This window comes from Silene latifolia, chromosome 11 (genome assembly GCF_048544455.1).
Source record: "Silene latifolia isolate original U9 population chromosome 11, ASM4854445v1, whole genome shotgun sequence".
In the NCBI taxonomy this organism is placed as follows: Eukaryota; Viridiplantae; Streptophyta; class Magnoliopsida; order Caryophyllales; family Caryophyllaceae; genus Silene; species Silene latifolia.
The window spans coordinates 46,350,543-46,367,978 of NC_133536.1; the positions used below are offsets into that span (position 1 = coordinate 46,350,543).

Below are 17,436 nucleotides of genomic sequence, written 5' to 3' on the forward strand. Positions count from 1 at the left end.
GATCAATATTTTGCATCTTGGTCATTCTATCATAAACATATGAATGTTATTGTTATAACATGCAGGCCTTGGAGGATGGCTTAAGTGAGAGTGATGTTGATGGTTTCTTTTTACACGAAAACTGGAATAAAGACCTAAGGCTCTTTCGTGATGGTGGGGATGGTGGGCTACGGATACTTCAAGTAGCTTTGTCTCTCACTCCTTCCTATTCGTAACACATTCTAAAAATTTAAGACAAGGTGCACATTCTAAAAGTTTAAATTACTAATTACTATAGTAATATACTACTATTTCTGTAACCATCCTTAAGAAGCTGCTTACATCTATTCATATTACGAGCTTTAGGGCAGGTCTGGTGATAATCTTGCAAACGACCTCCAGTGAGTACAGGTTTTTGAAGTCACAAAGCCACGGCTATGCTGTTTGTTTAGTGCCATAAAAATGGCACATGTTCATATGTGGAGGCTCCTACTGACGGGATAAGGTAATACGATGGTCCTGATTTCCTGAGAGTCGACATTGATTCCATAACCTCATGGTTTTATGCAGTCTGCCTCGCCATAACAAGGTTTATGATTAGGCATGGACTAAAAGGGAATCTCAGGGTGTTTGCCTACAATTGGTCTCCCTTGTGACGGGTTACCATTTGTGGCGGATATTTTGTGAGATAAAATGGTAACAAAATGGGTTAGTGGAGAAAGGGGACCACATGAATAGTGTTGCAGAGAGAGAAAAAGTGGGTACATTGTGAGGTAAAATGGTATCCGTCACTAGCTTGTGACGGATATGTCATGTCTTCAACGAGAATTTGTGGTTTGCCTATAAGAAGTTTGTGATGACTCTGAAATATTTGATAAATTTTATCGTATGATTGAAATCTTTTGATGTTTGTTCAGTAACAAAACTACATTTCTGCCCATTAGTGGTTGGCAAAAAAAAATGAAAACAAGATCTTATTTATTTTCATTTTTAATATCTTTTAACACAAATTAGTGTGGTACCGAGTTAGGGTATCATCCGGTGGCGCTATGCCGCTATGGGCGCTATATCACTTTCTTCTAAATAAGGGGAGTATATAAGGAGTATTTAGTAATGTTTGTTTTGTGAGTATATAAGGATTATTTAATAATAATGGTATGTATTCTAAAAATGAGAATTTAGTAATGTTTTATGTTGCTCCATTGTCATTGTGTGAATGTCAAGTTATGTACTTGAAAAAGTTTAAGAGTTAAACTAATGGTGTGAATGTTATGGTTCGATCTTTCCTTTGGTGGTTAATCGACCTTCAAATTATGAGCTACGGAGTTTATTATTCCAATCTTATACGAAGTGTACTTTAATTAAAAGCTCTTCCTAATTTGTGGCAACGGAAATGGAAATAAGAAATTACAACTTGCTGATGGCTTAATATAATACAGCCAAGTTCATAGTTGCTGTTATGAGTCAATGCTTTTGTAAATTCTTTTTGGAAGTAAGGTTCTACATGCAATGATTGTTTACTTATTCTTCTCTTATTTAGTTGTAAGTAACACAAAGTCATCTAAAATGTTTCCAATTGTTTCGAATTTGATGTCCGTCTTAATCAGCTGCTAAGGTGGCACAAGTTGCGAGAGCTGCCATTGCTGCAAAGCCGTGGCTTAAGAGTGCCTTCGATTTGGTTGCATATCGTGACACGAGTAGTACAAATAAGCACTAGAAGAAGAGCAAGTCGAAAAAGCATGTGCCTCTTCAGCACTTTTACCATCAATAGAACCCGATTGAATACAAATATGCATATAGTAAACTTTGTTAAATTCCTCCGCATACAGTGATAATGTTTGCCTTTGATACAAGTTAACTTATTCTCCATGGCTTCTATATCATTCATTTGTTTACATTTAAATTAAATAATTTTTACAAAGAATAAAAAAAGGTAAACAAACAATTTAAGACGGAATAGCTAATATAAAGTCATTGATCAATGATTGATAGCTTGGAGTTTAGAACGTCTAAGTAACTCAAACCGTTTTACCAGACCATTTAATTTATGTATATAGACGTATTAATATATATTTATAATGACCGGTTAAATAGTGAATTCGTAATGCATTCATCTCACAACTTTAACAAATAAATTTAGTTACTAATTTTTTTTAACAATCCCGTGAATTTTCACGAGTGTTGCACTAGTTAAGAGTAAAAATGTGTATTGACCTAATTTGTATGACCCTTGCTTGGGGATGGTCTTACAAACCCATAACTCATTCCATAATTGTTTGAACCAAAGAGCCCCTAAGAGTATCCGCAAAAGAGAGGCTCCCCATATTTTCTTTTTCCTTCTCTTATTCATTCACCTCATTTTCCACTAACTTTTCCATTTACCCTCCCCAATTTATATTTACATTTATGCAATAATGAGGTTCCCTAACAATATTAATTTACACCCAAAAATTTGGGAGTCTCCCGAAAAGCAACTCAAAACACCGTACTTTTTCTTTGGGGACCTTCTCTACAAATAGAGGAGCCCCATTTGTTGGGAGGGTGTGTGCAGTAACTAGGTTCCCCAGGAGAGAGAGGGCGTATAAGAAGGTTAGCTTCCCACTTTTGCGGATGCTCCAAATGCTTTGAATTATTAAAGGGGCATAACCGGTAATACAAACTATTCTCTCTCCTCTCATAATTCTCCCCTAATTCCCACAATTCCATCATCTTCAACAAAACAACCATCAATTTCCTCCCCTTAATTATGGCGACGTCGTCAACTCTCGACCAAGATTCGACCGCCACCGCATCGCCATCGTCTTCGTCTAAGGAGGAGGAGATTCCGATCCAGCCGGAGAACGCTTCCACCGCCACCGACGCCGCATCGCCGACGGCGGCGTACGATGATGACGATGATGATGGAGATGTTTGCAGAATTTGTCGGAATCCAGGTGACGCCGATAATCCGCTTAGCTATCCCTGCGCTTGTAGTGGGAGTATTAAGTTTGTTCATCAAGATTGTCTTCTTCAGTGGCTTAATCATAGTAATGCTCGTCATTGCGAGGTTTGTTATATCCTTCTCTATTTTCTTTTATTGCCCCTATGTGTTGATTGTTGGATGTTATTGTTTTCGACTCGAAATGTTTTGGAATTCTGGGGAAATTTCAAATTGATTGTACGTTCTGCATAGGAAGTTGATGATCTATGCCTATTGAGATCATCTTTTTAGTTTCTAGTTAATGTTAATACTCCCTCCGTCTCGGTCATTTGTTTACCAATTCCATTTTGGGTGTCTTAGTCAATTGTTTACCATTTTATTTTAGGAATGCCTTTGATGGCCAATTTGTTCCTCCACACTCAATTTGGTCTATTTGTCATCTACTAATTGGCCCCCTCTTCTTTTCTTGGTCTTTGTGCCAAAACCGAAGGTAAACAATTGACCTCGACAGAGGGAGTAATAAAGTGCTCCTCTTGTGTGGCTAGATGATCATTTAGCTTTCCAGTGAGTCTTCACCTGTGGGATGAATCCAAATCCGGTTATCTTTGTCATTGTATTGTAGGGATTGATGTGTTAGTGTCATATATTACTATATTAGACCATTTAGTATTCGCTTTTTGTGTTAGCTATGAGTAGTTGATTGTCATACCTACTTTTACCTTCTGTTTGGATGGAGTGATTTGGGGAAGAGGGAGGGGTAGATGACAAAATCCTTGGTTGTTTTAACAACAAAATGAATGGGCGGGAAATGGAGGATCAATTTTCCCTTTTGCTACTCAAAAGAGTTTCCTTCCAAGACATGATAGATTTGGAAGGAAAACAATCTACACACTTCATAGATAGACTGTAAGCCCTTCAATCAGCTCCAGTTTGTTAGCTTTAATAAGTTGCTATCTCCATCAGCTCCATTTTCTCGATGGTAAGATACGCAGCTCTTCCTTTTGCCTCATTTCTTGTATTGAAGTATTAAGCCGTTGATTGATCCTCCACATCAACTTAATCTTTTCGTTGAGATGGTTCTCTCACATGGTATCAGAACCTAATGATGTTGAGGTCCCAAGTTGAATGCTGAGAGCCCCTTAATCTTACATGCGACTTTCAGCATAAGGGTGTATTATCCACTCTTCAAATCCACGATTTTTCACGTGAGGAGGTGTATTGAGGTGTAAAACTGTTTATTGGGCTTTAGTCATTAGCTTAAACTTTTGGTTGAAATGGTTCTCTCACATTCTGTCCAGCCTCTTCCCACACACATTTTTTTTTTCTCTCTATACAAAAAACATATTTTCATTCCCCTCCCTTCTCCCCCCTTTCCTTCTCTTCCACCCCCTTCCATTCCTAAAAGTGTATCTAAGCACACTCTTAGAATCATGAGGATGGAGGAAGAGCGGAGCTTCGCTATATTGATACAAGAGTTAAGTTGGAATTTGGAGATGTGGAATGCAATTTCTTCTGTTTATGTATGATGACGAAAAAAGGTAGACACTTGAATCAATAGATTAATTGCCAATAATTGGTATATGTATGATCCTTGTTTTGATTGCGTATTTTGGAGCTGTTTTCAGGTATGCAAGCACCCATTTGCGTTCTCTCCTGTGTACGCTGAAAATGCTCCATCTAGACTGCCTTTCCAGGAGTTTGTAGTTGGAATCGGGAAAAAAACTTGCCATGTCCTGAAATTCTTTTCACGCCTTGGCTTTGTGCTATCTGTTTGGCTACTGATTATCCCGTTTATCACTTTCTGGATTTGGCGGTTGGCTTTTGTTCGCAGTTTTTCTGAAGCAAATCATTTATTTCTCAGCCATATGTCGTCAACATTGATTCTCACAGACTGTCTTCATGGTTTTCTCCTTTCGGCAAGCATTGTGTTTATATTTCTAGGAGCTACATCTTTGAGAGATTATTTTAGACATTGGAGAGAGTTGGGAGGACAAGATGCTGAGAGAGAAGATGAAGGGGATAGAAATGGGGTCCGTGCAGTGAGAAGACCTGTTGTACATGGCAACAGAGATTTGGTTGTTGATGTCAATGTTGACAATGCTGGGGGAGCACAAGGAATTGCTGGAGCTGGTCAAATGATTCAAAGAAATGCAGAAAATGTTGCTGCTCAATTGGAGAGGCAGGCGGCCCGTCTTGAGGCCCATGTTGAACATATGTTTGACGGGCTGGATGATGCTGATGGTGCAGAAGACGTTCCTTTTGATGAATTAGTTGGCATGCAGGGTCCTGTTTTCCATTTGGTTGAGAATGCCTTCACGGTGAGTTCATTATTCTTGTTTATCTTAAGTCCTATGTTCATTGTGCAATAAGATGTAAATTCATCAGGTCCCCCAGATTTCAAAGGGTAGGATCACCTCTTACATTTTATTATATGTGAATCGTGAATGATATACAGGACACACTTTTCTCTAATATTGATGCCTTGGAGATGCATGATTGAGTGTGTTTGTCTCCCTGGAAAAAGTCGGATCCTATTCTTATGAGACCTTTTTTGCAATCTGCGTAGACATGTGGAAATAACCTTTGTTCAGTGGACGTATTATTGAGGTTTGGTAAAAGAATAGGTGTTTTGATTACTGAAACCGAGCATGATGTTGTCATGTTCTTTAGGATGAGATGAACTAATTCTTTTACTTTATGAACGTTATATCCTTTATGACTGTGGAAATAGAGCTTCTGATCTTTTTTATCATGTAAGCTGATAATTGTCTTCTTTCAATCATAGAATTTCATTAATCAAAACAATGTAGCCTTAACATTCTTTATGTTTGGGTTTATCTATGCACTCCAAAAATCAGAGGCTGTATGAGTTTCCCATTGTCACTAATGCAGTCATGCTGTTTCCATGTTGTCCATTGTTAATGGTGTCATTCCATTCATTGATTCTAATTTCATATTTTGATCTGACTGCAGGTTTTGGCGAGCAATATGATCTTTCTTGGCGTTGTTATATTTCTTCCTTTCTCACTGGGCCGGCTAACACTACACTATGTGGCATGGCTTTTCACCTCTGCAACAAATCCTGTACTGTCTACAGTCATCCCCCTTACTGGGACTGCGCTTTCTCTAGCTAACATCACTTTAAAGAATGCACTGGCGGCTGTTACCTCTGACAATCTTGAAAGTAATCTTGTAGATCAGGTTGGTGAAAGGATGGGCCTGAATGTAACTGCTCTGAGTCTTCCTCCCAACAGTAGCACCCTGTTACCGTCAGATATTCTGGAAGGAATGGCGACTGGAACGTCCAGATTTTCTGATGTTACCACACTAGCTGTTGGATACATGTTTCTTTTCTCTCTCATCTTTCTTTACTTTGGCGTGGTTACTTTCGTTAAGTATGCAAGAGGCGAGCCCCTGACTTTGGGGAGGTTCCAAGGTCTTGTTGCAATATTAGAGGTGATTCCGTCTCTTTTGCAGCAGTTCTTTGCATGCATCAGACACTTGATGACCATGATTAAGGTTGCCTTCCTTTTGGTTGTTGAACTTGGCGTTTTTCCATTGATGTGTGGTTGGTGGCTGGATGTCTGCACAGTAAAGATGTTTGGGAAATCAATGGTGGAAAGAGTTGAATTCTTTTCCATTTCTCCTCTGGCTAGCTCTTTGGTTCATTGGGTTGTCGGAATCTGTTACATGCTCCAAATCAGCATCTTTGTTAGTCTTCTTCGAGGGGTAAGCTTATCTACTTGAGATGTGTATGTTTTGTAGTCTTCCGTCCTCTCTTATATATTTTCTTCTGTTTGTTAGGTCTTACGCAGCGGAGTCCTCTACTTCCTCCGCGATCCTGCTGATCCGAACTATAATCCATTCCGTGATCTAATTGATGATCCAGTGCATAAACACGCTCGTAGAGTGCTGCTTTCTGTAGCTGTGTATGGTAGTTTGATTGTGATGCTGGTTTTTCTGCCTGTTAAACATGCGATGAGGATGGTACCTTCAATATTTCCCCTAGATATTTCGTAAGTACACATTTGATGTTTAAGGCTATTGATGTCCCTCATTTTTACGCTCAATCCTTCTGAGTCAAATGTTTTCTATTTATTTCGTACTCAATTTTTGTGTCTTCCAGGATATCGGATCCATTCACTGAAATACCTACAGCTATACTGGTATTTCAGATATGCATCCCCTTCGCGATTGAACATTTTAAACTTAAGACAACAATCAAGTCTGTTCTCCGGCATTGGTTTACTGCTGTTGGCCGGGCACTTAATTTGACAGATTACCTGCTTCCTCAACCCGAAGATACAATTGCTCAAGATAACGGTGCTGATGCTGGTAGGCAGGACGGGTTACGAGGTCAACGATTGGGTGTAGTTGCACATCCGAATCAAGGTCAATTAGCACCCCATCCTGCTGCTCCAAATGATGAAGCCCGTGAATCTGAGAATTCTGACATGACAGATGGGTACGATGGAGAAGAACAATCTGACTCGGAGTAAGTATTGGTCTCATCTGGCCATAATCATCTACTTCACTTTGATGACAAACAGTGGCTTATCTATTGGTAAACAGTTGTGGGGTCTTTTGCATGAATTTCTAGTTGTATTTTTAACTAAAATGACGTTAAAACATTATCATGGTGTTGCCCAAAACTTGCGGGCTCATATGACCCCACAATTTAGAGGGTGGCAAAGCCACTTATGACAGAATAAAGTGGTACTGTCTTTCTATGGTCAGAATCACAGTCCAATATTTATATTCTTAGCCTGAGGGTTTTCTTATTGCCCCTTTTGCTATTGATTTTCTTGTTTATCGTGGCCTTGTTTTGTCTCTGATTGTGATTTTCTAATTGCCCTTTTCAATTTTTTTATAGGAGGTATGGCTTTGTATTTCGTATTGTGCTGCTCTTGGTGGTGGCATGGATGACCCTGCTTGTCTTCAATTCTGCGTTAGTAGTTATACCTGTATTTATTGGAAGGATACTCTTCAACTGGATACCTCCTCTTCCTATAACACACGGCTTAAAGAGCAATGGTATTTATGCTTTTTAATTGGACTCTGCTTTATTGCATTGAGTTTTGGAAAACAATAATTTACGTACTCCCATTTTATTGTTCTTAGACATTTATGCTTTTGCCATTGGGAGTTATCTCATTTGGACGGCCATTGCTGGAATGAGGTACATGCTTGAACAGATCAAATCAAGGAGGGCAGCAGTTTTGTTTGGTCAAGTTTGGAAGTGGTGCTCAATTGTTCTTAAGAGTTCTGCACTCCTATCAATTTGGGTAAGTTTGCTTGTTACTTGGTTCTTACCGAGGTCAGGGTAGGTATGGTGTATGGATAGTGTTTTATACTTTTATTACACCCCCTAATGCCTCAAAGGTCCTCCCACCTATGGCGAGGTAAATAGGTTTGGTTTTATGTACTCTTAAGTATTAACTCATGCACTGATACACACAAAGATGACGTCTTCAGATGATCCATGATGACAAATGCGTTGAAAATTTCGACTGCCTTTAACTTCATATTACATTCCAAGCGCAAAAAATAACGAGTATTGATCCAAGAAATGGATACAATCTGAAGTCATGTTGCTCAAAGCCTCAAACCTAAAGCCCAATATAAAAATGAAGCATCTACTTGTTAAGTTAATATTTACTGTATATTGTAGGTGTAGACTCAATTTCTTCAATTGTTGACCCTTAGTCTTCCTAATTGCAGATCTTTGTCATCCCAGTCTTAATTGGACTGCTTTTTGAGTTATTAGTTATGGTACCCATGCGAGTACCGGTTGATGAGAGCCCAGTTTTCCTTCTTTACCAGGACTGGGCTTTGGGACTAATATTTCTGAAGATATGGACAAGACTGGTGAGTGTATCATCATCATCATATTCTGCTGCACAAATATTAACTTCAATGACGATAATGGTAGTGAAAGATTTGCTGTCATTAACTTCAATGACGATAAATAACTCGTTACTCACTCCATGTTATTCATGCTCTTATTTTCAAAATCCCCCTCTTATTTTGAAAAGAGGGAGGAGCACGTTAAACAGAGGTTAGCGGAAAAAAAAGGAAAGATTCCACAAGGGAAGCTGTACATTGACACGAGACACCTCAAAATGAAATTGGGTAGTATGAAGTCTATGAACAGAGTGGGTTACTAACTTCGGTTTTACTTGCAGGCTATGCTGGATCACATGACGCCTCTAGTTGATGAGAGTTGGAGAACAAAATTCCAGAGAGTGAGGGAAAGCGGATTCTCCAGACTACAGGCTTTGTGGGTCCTAAGAGAGATGGTACTTCCAATAATAGTGAAGCTTCTAACTGCCCTCTGTGTGCCCTATGTTTTAGCTCGGGGCTTGTTTCCTGTGTTGGGTTATCCCTTGGTAGTGAACTCGGCTGTGTACCGATTTGCATGGTTGGGATGTCTGTGCTTGAGTGTGTTTGTTTACTGTGCAAAGAGGTTCCATGTTTGGATCACCAACTTGCACAACTCCATTCGGGATGACCGTTACCTTATTGGCCGCCGGCTCCATAATTTTGGGGATATTTCGGTTGCTAGAGGCATGGAAGAGGTTATTGGAATGAGACGAGAAGCTGACGTGGGTTTGAGGCTTAGACGAGGAAACCTACTAGATGCATAGATCTGTAAGTCACCCATGGTCTCAACAGCAAACTTGTATAACATGTTTGGTGTAAACTTTTCCGCTGTAGAGTGATCAGTTAGTTTGTGCATAACATCCTGTTGTAAATATTATTCCGTAATAGAAAGAGAAATGTAATTTGTTTGCTTCACCCCATATACAATTGTAGCAGATATGTAAGAGTAGTCTCTGGCAGATTTTACAAAATCCATCCACCAAAACAAAATCTGGCTCTTGTTTCCTCAAAAACAAAAGTCAGGCAGTGGCTCAAGACGGTCATGTTGGATTTAGTTTAGTCGAATTGATTTCATTCCTCCTGTTAATTTCGGATTGGGTCAGTTAATTATGGTGCTTATCTATAGTTACGATTCGCCTGGTTTCGTTTGGGCCTTTATCGAGTCAAATACCAAGTTTATCACAACTAAGCTAACTCCAATGTTGACCATCATATAAGCCGGGTCATTATTGGGTCACAACTGTTTTATTGGGTTGAGACGGTCTTGAATTGGTTGGTTCTCGTTGATCGAACTATATTTTTTGGGTTTTTGAAAGCAAATGGCAGTAAACGATATCACAAGAGTCTCACACCAAACAAATCAAATCTCTGATAGGTTCCGAAATCCAGTCTCACGCCAACACTACAGCACCCACCCGTGTAGTTTCTCAAAACAATACTCAACCCGGACCTGGATCCGTAAAAGAAATTTGTGCCCCAGGAGAAGGCGTAGAATCCCTCAACATAGGCTGTCAGTCAATGATCCCAGCAAGCTGATCAGCAGAATTGTTAGGCAGGGCTGGCTGCTGTACGACATTGCGCAAGACATCCATGGCCTCGGCAACCTTGGATTTCAAGGCATCTGGTGATTCCAGCAAATGTAGTACCTCAGGCTGGTCCATCTCTAGCAGCATTCCCGTTACTTTCGCTGCCATTTCTGGCTCCATCTGCTCTACCATCGGATAAAGGTTCTCGCCCAACAACTGTTGATTTCCCATAGTCAGAATGTAGTCAAAATTAGAGCACAACTCAAGTAAAATCATCATAAACTTCAGGAGTAGCTTAAATGGTCCAATAACTTGAGTTAGATTGGAGGTTAACAAATGCGAGTTTGTGGCGAACACGTGAAGGAAGGAACGTGGATTTTGACTCCCACTGATAAGCGGGCTAGCGGTTTTGGACTGGTTAGCCAGGACCTACATAAATTCTTACAATTGCATTGTCCGTACCCACTTCTTTTACGAGTCGAATGGCTGGGTTTAAAGGGCGGAGTGATCCTTGAACAACTATAACCTAAACCAAAATTGACCCAACCCGATCCAACTGAACCCAAACACAATAATTGAAATAAGACCGAAACTGAATCAACTCGACCTGACCGGAATTTTGCTGGTCCCAAACAAACCAGTGCCTCGAAATGAATCAGCAATATGAACGTACCCAACCCGAATGGGCTATTTGAGAATTCTAATCGAACCACAGGCAATGTTAGAACAGTTATCAATACTCTGCGCTAGGACATATGAAAAAGCACTAACCAGTCTCTGACGATCAGGAGTAGCATTAGCAAGCAGGGTAGCCAAAGTGCCAACGGGAACAGTAGGAGATAAAGCAGCATCATGTAATGACATGCCAGCAATTTCAAACTGAAGACTGGGGACCGCACCAGAGTGTGGAGCACCCGGTAGCCCATGCGCTGGAGGATATCGATAATGTCCCCTAGGTAGCATCTACACATTCAACAACCCGAATATAAGTCAAAACCAAACTTTGAACGACAATTTGTCTTTTATAAAATAGTCGCTAGAGGCCATATGTAAGACCATTTCATCAAAAATTTAAAGAGCTACCTGCTGCTGCATCATAGGCATGGCCTGCTGAGTTTGCTGGCCCGGAGCGCCACCTGTATGCCTGCCACCTGGGCGATGGCCTTGCTGAACCATTGGCATTAAAAAATTTGGCACAGGAGTGCCGCCCCTTATACCTGGCATAAGTTGGTGCTGATATCCGAATGCAGCCTGATCAAGATAATTAAAAAAAAAAAAAAAAAAAAACAAACCAGGGATAGAGACTATCAAATTAAAAGAACATCCTCCTAGAGAAATAGCTCGCAGTCACGCATTACAAACAGAATGTATATGAACTGGCTTATAGATAATACGGCTAACTATTTTGGTCTACTCCTAACTCCCATTGTGAAAATAAGAAACTAGAGAAGGGATAGGGAAACAACACATCAATTCTCTCCATCCAAATGTTCATTACCTGGTGTTTGGAAATTATATTTTAGGAGACAACACAATGCTAGATTACAAACAGGTCATTTTACGATGCATCTGCGTTATCACATAGTACACAGGTACAACAACAACAACAACAACAACAACATCAGAGCCTTAATCCCAAAATTTAACTAATAGTACACAGGTAGTATTAGTTATTGTGGCGCCAAATTCTGTTGACCCTTCGATCATTATTAGAAGTACCAGACCGAGGGTAAAAAATCCATCAGAATCTGGCAAAATCACGAGTCAAACTAAATACTTTCTTTTGCCTGAAGCTAATACATGGAACACACAAGCGGCTCTAGACAAGGCATAACCAACCACTGGCTTCCATTAATGTGTTTCTAAAGTAAACTGAGAAAATTAAATGACAAATTGACCACCACGCATGCAATTATCGAAGTGAAAGATGATGCTGTATTCATAGAAGTTGAGATAATCTGAAACGGATATCCTACAACGAGAGTGATGAGACTACCATTTCACAGAAGCTAGCTTTTAAAATCAGAAAAAATAAAAATAATTGAAAAATAAATACCTGAGGTGGTAGCATAGCAGCCGGTGGTTGGCCATAATATAGGGGCTGTGCAGCACCAGGAGGGTACATCGGCATTCTAGGAGCAGCAGTTGCCGGAATTGCCACAGGGATCATCTGAGAGAACTGGGCCTGGGTACAGGAAACATAGCTCACAACTCGAATTGATTACTCATCCTCCTATTCTATCATATTCCATTCATAATAGCTCTTAAAATGCGACAATCTAAAAATTCCTGATTAAACATTGAAATTTTGGAGTTGTATCCGTCCATAATCCTGCAATCACTCGTCTAGATACGGGTAATATAGAGATTACACAAGTCAGGTTATTGGGCGGCCATGACATACACACTCCAGCTTATAGAACAATACTACCAGCTGATATAACTAGTTTGCTTACATCTCCTGCCAGACAATAACATGAGTACAATAACATGCAAATAATTATAAGGCACAGCTAAGAAACGCAATATTCATTTCAAATGCCGAGGGAGAAGAGAATCAGCATACAACGTCTTGCATCATTTTCCTTATTTGAAATTAGACGTGTAACTGTGTAAGCAATTATACATCAGTAATGCATCGTTGCCTTAATATGGCAAGGCATATGAAAGGCCCTACATGGAGAGTAGGACAATTATGTATGCTTCAACAGGCTTGCCCAGAATGTTCCAGTTTCTATATATCCAGAAGTTGAGAGAGCTGTAATCCCAATTTGATTTTGGGTCGGCCAACATAAAATATCATTTGAAACAATCAATGACATGTAAAACTGTTACTGAAAAATTTGAAACAATCAATGACATGTAAAACTGTTACTGAAAAATTTGAAACAATCAATAACAGGAATTTTTTTTCTATAATGTACAATTTATTTGTCCTAGCAAAATGGGGAACCAATACCTGTAACCTTGCCCTCCGATCTTCCTTGCGTTGTGCTAGCGCAACATAAAGAGGTTTGCTTAAAATCATCTTATTGTTCATCTCCGTCAACTAAATATATAACAAACATGAGAAATCTAATGAACATTATTCCAACATTGTTCTATGCAGCATGCAGGGCAAGACATATTTTAACTTACAGCTCGAGAGGCTTCTTCAGCGGTCGAGAAAGCAACAAAGCCCGATCCTTTGCTTACACCGCTTGGGTCACGCATAACCTCCAAAAAATACAGACCAAAATCAATTATCATATGGACACAAACCAGCAACATAAAATCCATCTCTTCCACTTAATTATTTAGTTTCAGAACGTTTCATTTCGCTTTTTTCTCAGGAATCCTGCTTCTCAAAGCACTATCAGACACACAGAAAATTTCGTAGGCAATTGGAAGCACAAATATGAAAACACAGAAGTCAAAAACACAAAGGACCAACCTTGCAAGAACTGACGGTACCAAATTCAGAAAATAATTCTTTCAGTTTATCATCATCAATAGTATCATCCAAATTTTTTATATAAAGGTTAGTGCCTTGATATTTGTCCACTGCATCCTTAATACTCTGCTCGAATCGTTGCTTCAACTCAGCTTCCCTTTCAGCCTTCTTCTGCGCTTTACCAACATACCACTCCTTATCGTCAAACTTTTGCCCATTTAAACCGTCAACAGCCTTAGCAGCGTCGTCTGCATTTTCAAAGTTGACAAATCCGAAGCATTTTGATTTCCCTTCTGCATCACGCATCACAACTGCACTTGTGATTTTCCCAAATTGACCAAAACGTTTTGCTAAATCTTCATCTGTCATTGACTCAGCAAGATTCTTGACATACACATTGGTGAACTTGGTTTTGTCGATAGCATTCTCTCTTTCTTGCCTGCGCACAAAGGGTCCGACATACACTTGTTTGTCGTTTAATAACATTCCGTTGAGTTTGTCGATTGCTTTTTGGGCAGACTCTTGATCCTCATACTGCACAAACCCATATCCCTTGGACTGTCCAGAAAGATCAGTAGCCACCTTACATGAAAGGATTTTCCCGAAGGAATGAAATGCTTCTTGCAATCCTTTGTTGTCAATGGACTTGTCCAAATTCTTCAAATGTAAATATGTAAAAAGATAAATGAATAAAAGTAAAGTAGTTTATACTCCTAGTTAAATACGATTATGGGGAACATAATACCTTGATAAAGATGTTTCCAGCTCCACTTTTACGATCAGCAGGATCGCGATGAGAGTGCATTATCCTGATAGGCTTTCGATTGAGAGGAGTAAAGTTCAAATGCTTGATGGCGTTTTCAGCTATAAATAATGGACAGAAATTAGAAATGCCTCAGATTTTAGTTGAACACGAAGTAACATTCAATTCATACACAATTTCTAATGTTTTTAAGACTTCACAGCCGACTGTAGTTACTATGACGAAACCTGTATGAAAATCAATTCTTCACAGCAATCAGCTACTAAGATAAATAACCTTATCCAAGGGATCAAAACCAGCTTTCCACGACGATTCTTAATGAGAGAGTGTAATCCAGTTTTATGATTGAATTTACGTATTTCCACAAAATTATATCCAACAACATAGGCCTACGCAAAACACCCGAGTCTTTACTCAAATCGGCATTAAACAAGATCCCTTAATGAGAAGCTCTTGTTTCAAGTCATCATCCGCAAATCTAAAACTACTTAGCAACACATCTTCAGAAACCAAACTTGACAATTTCGAAGTAAAAACTTGCCAGAATCATAAGTAACGCAAAAAATAGTAAATCTACAATTATAAGATTCAGGTCACATAGCACTGATGTCTAGATTTCTAATGCAGCTGGTCAATCTCTATGCATCCTAGCAAAACAGCTTTAGAAAACACCATATCATACAGGAAATAAAACTATCAAATTTGCCAGTCATGCCTTTAGAGATTGAGACTTTCCAATTGAAAACCAGGAAATAGTTCGGAAATCAGGTGCTAGTACTCTTTCAGTTGGGTCATAATTGCCTTTTTTTACGAAGCTAAACAACATAAAATATACATATAGTACTAAGCATTCTAACACATGAAAGCAGTCCTACAAATCATTGATCACACATAATGGAACAGACAGAACCATAAGAAAAATCACAACGGAACAGTGAAAAGCTCTCGGAAGTATACCAACCACATCATACATTGAGCTTATTAAATTGGAATGAAATGCGCATTCATTTAAAAGTCTTGTGTAATGCGGTTTTACACTAATATACACAACTCTATTAGTGGGTAAAAGTGGTTACTAAAGATCCCGTTTTACCATAAATTTGTGTAACACCGCCTCACACAAGTATTCCCAAATCACATTCAGGCAATGAAAATTGAATCAGTCTAATGGATAACTTCCATATTATTAAATTGGAATGAAATGCGCATTCATTTAAAAGTCTTGTGTAATGCGGTTTTACACTAATATACACAACTCTATTAGTGGGTAAAAGTGGTTACTAAAGATCCCGTTTTACCATAAATTTGTGTAACACCGCCTCACACAAGTATTTCCCAAATCACATTCAGGCAATGAAAATTGAATCAGTCTAATGGATAACTTCCATATTTGACATATATCTTCGACAACTAAAAACTTGTTACAATCAGCAGATGATCCATCAAGTTCACAATCATAGATTTAAGAGACAAAAACCTAGTATACCGTCTTTATCAATCATTCGATTTCGATTACCTTTGATTAAGATAAACCTGATCACAATGAACTAAAATAAAAATAATAAATGATTGGGAGGACGGCAGTAACATGAACTAATAAACATTACAATCTTCAGTGCCAAAAATACATACATGCATGATGCACCAATAAGCATTTAGGACTGCATGATATGGAGTAATTAAACATTTAGTTCCAAAGAAACAAAAATAATCACAAAGTAAACTTCTACAAATAATCAAAGTCGTTGAACATGTCATCAAACTTAAAATGTCACGTCGAATAAAATACTCCGTAGATAAAACTAACCGTCAAGGCGGTTAACGAAATTGACGTAGCCATAACCAAGAGACCGGAGGGTAACCGAGTCTCTACAAACCCGAACCGAAGCCACCTGACCCACTTGAGTAAACAGATCATATAGTTGTGCGTCCGTCACATTATATTCCAAATCTCCCACGTACAACGACGTCGTCACCACCTCCACTCCACCACCAATCGTCACCGTTTCTTTCCCTGGAATTTGATGAACTTGCTCCATTCTATCAAAAACCTTGACTTTTTCAATAAAGAATAGTTAGTTTTTTCAGTTTTTAGAGTAAATTTTTTTACTTTTTTTTGGGTTTTTTGATAACCCTTTTCCCTCTCCTCTGATTATTCGGAATCAAAGCAAACAATGTGTTAATATATGTACTCTGTACTAATGAATCTAAGATGATGAAAGAATGTTTTTGAAAAATGGAAATAATGGGTATTTTTGGAATTTTGAATATATTTTTTTGGGTTTAATGAAAAATAAAGGAAGGAGAGGGAAGGGTAAGATAGAGAATGTGAAAAGTGGTCGGAGATTCCCCGGAGAAAGAGGATCGGCGGCGTAAACGACGGCGTTGACGACAGAAGGTTGAGAAAAAAAAAAGAGAGAGAGAGAGAGAGAATACAGGGGAATGTTTTGAGAGGGAAATTTACCAAGTTTAAGAAATTGTCAAGTGTGTTTTTGTTTGCGGTTTCTAATTTTATATAGGATGGAGGATTTAATACGCGGGTTAGTGTTGGCCGTTAGATTCAAGTGCATGATCAAATTAAAAGAACCTTGATTTATAGGACTGAACAAGTATTTGTGTTATAACTAATCTTTTGTTGTCCATAATGTTGGAATTTTTTGGCAAATTGGTGCTTATTAGTAAAATAATTAGGGAGTTGGGGTTGGTTTGAAACTATTTTGATTTATGTTGTCCACAAACAATTTAGACAACCTAGCGACTTTACTATTCATTTTTACTAATTATTTTGCTAATAAACACCAATTTGCCAAAAAATTGTTGTCTAAATTGTTTGTTTGTATCTTTGTCATATATCATAAATGAAATTGAATCGAGGGCCGAGAGATTCGAACTTGCAATATAAAACACACGATACCAATATTTGTCTTGACTT

The 17,436-nt window shown here is 38.7% G+C and overlaps 2 protein-coding genes across 2 annotated transcripts; one reads left to right on the forward strand and one right to left on the reverse strand.

The window, feature by feature from the left end:
* The first annotated feature begins 2,522 nt into the window (after positions 1-2,522).
* Positions 2,523-9,702, forward strand: LOC141611596 (putative E3 ubiquitin ligase SUD1). The gene is made up of 9 exons (XM_074430173.1): positions 2,523-3,025; positions 4,525-5,217; positions 5,873-6,628; positions 6,704-6,915; positions 7,026-7,394; positions 7,773-7,933; positions 8,021-8,184; positions 8,621-8,767; positions 9,085-9,702. Exons 1-9 carry the CDS (start codon positions 2,726-2,728, stop codon positions 9,544-9,546), a joined length of 3,264 nt encoding a protein of 1,087 aa, XP_074286274.1. The 5' UTR covers positions 2,523-2,725; the 3' UTR covers positions 9,547-9,702.
* A 426-nt stretch (positions 9,703-10,128) lies between these two features.
* On the reverse strand, positions 10,129-16,993 carry LOC141611597 (polyadenylate-binding protein 2-like). The gene is made up of 9 exons (XM_074430174.1): positions 16,312-16,993; positions 14,487-14,605; positions 13,742-14,398; positions 13,447-13,524; positions 13,268-13,357; positions 12,365-12,493; positions 11,392-11,559; positions 11,080-11,271; positions 10,129-10,524 (listed from the first exon to the last, which is right to left on the reverse strand). The coding sequence occupies exons 1-9, from the start codon at positions 16,541-16,543 to the stop codon at positions 10,294-10,296; spliced, it is 1,896 nt and encodes a 631-aa protein (XP_074286275.1). The 5' UTR covers positions 16,544-16,993; the 3' UTR covers positions 10,129-10,293.
* Positions 16,994-17,436: the final 443 nt, after the last annotated feature.

Excerpts from the sequence above, each read along its gene's own strand:
- LOC141611596 (XM_074430173.1), top strand. The coding sequence starts at position 2,726 with ATGGCGACGTCGTCAACTCTCGACCAAGATTCGACCGCCACCGCATCG. Across the intron at positions 7,395-7,772 it reads GAAGAACAATCTGACTCGGA|GAGGTATGGCTTTGTATTTC; the intron begins GTAAGTATTGGT and ends ATTTTTTTATAG. Across the intron at positions 8,768-9,084 it reads TGAAGATATGGACAAGACTG|GCTATGCTGGATCACATGAC; the intron begins GTGAGTGTATCA and ends TTTTACTTGCAG.
- LOC141611597 (XM_074430174.1), bottom strand. The coding sequence starts at position 16,543 with ATGGAGCAAGTTCATCAAATTCCAGGGAAAGAAACGGTGACGATTGGT. Across the intron at positions 14,606-16,311 it reads TTTCGTTAACCGCCTTGACG|CTGAAAACGCCATCAAGCAT; the intron begins GTTAGTTTTATC and ends CATTATTTATAG. Across the intron at positions 13,358-13,446 it reads CTGAAGAAGCCTCTCGAGCT|TTGACGGAGATGAACAATAA; the intron begins GTAAGTTAAAAT and ends TTATATATTTAG.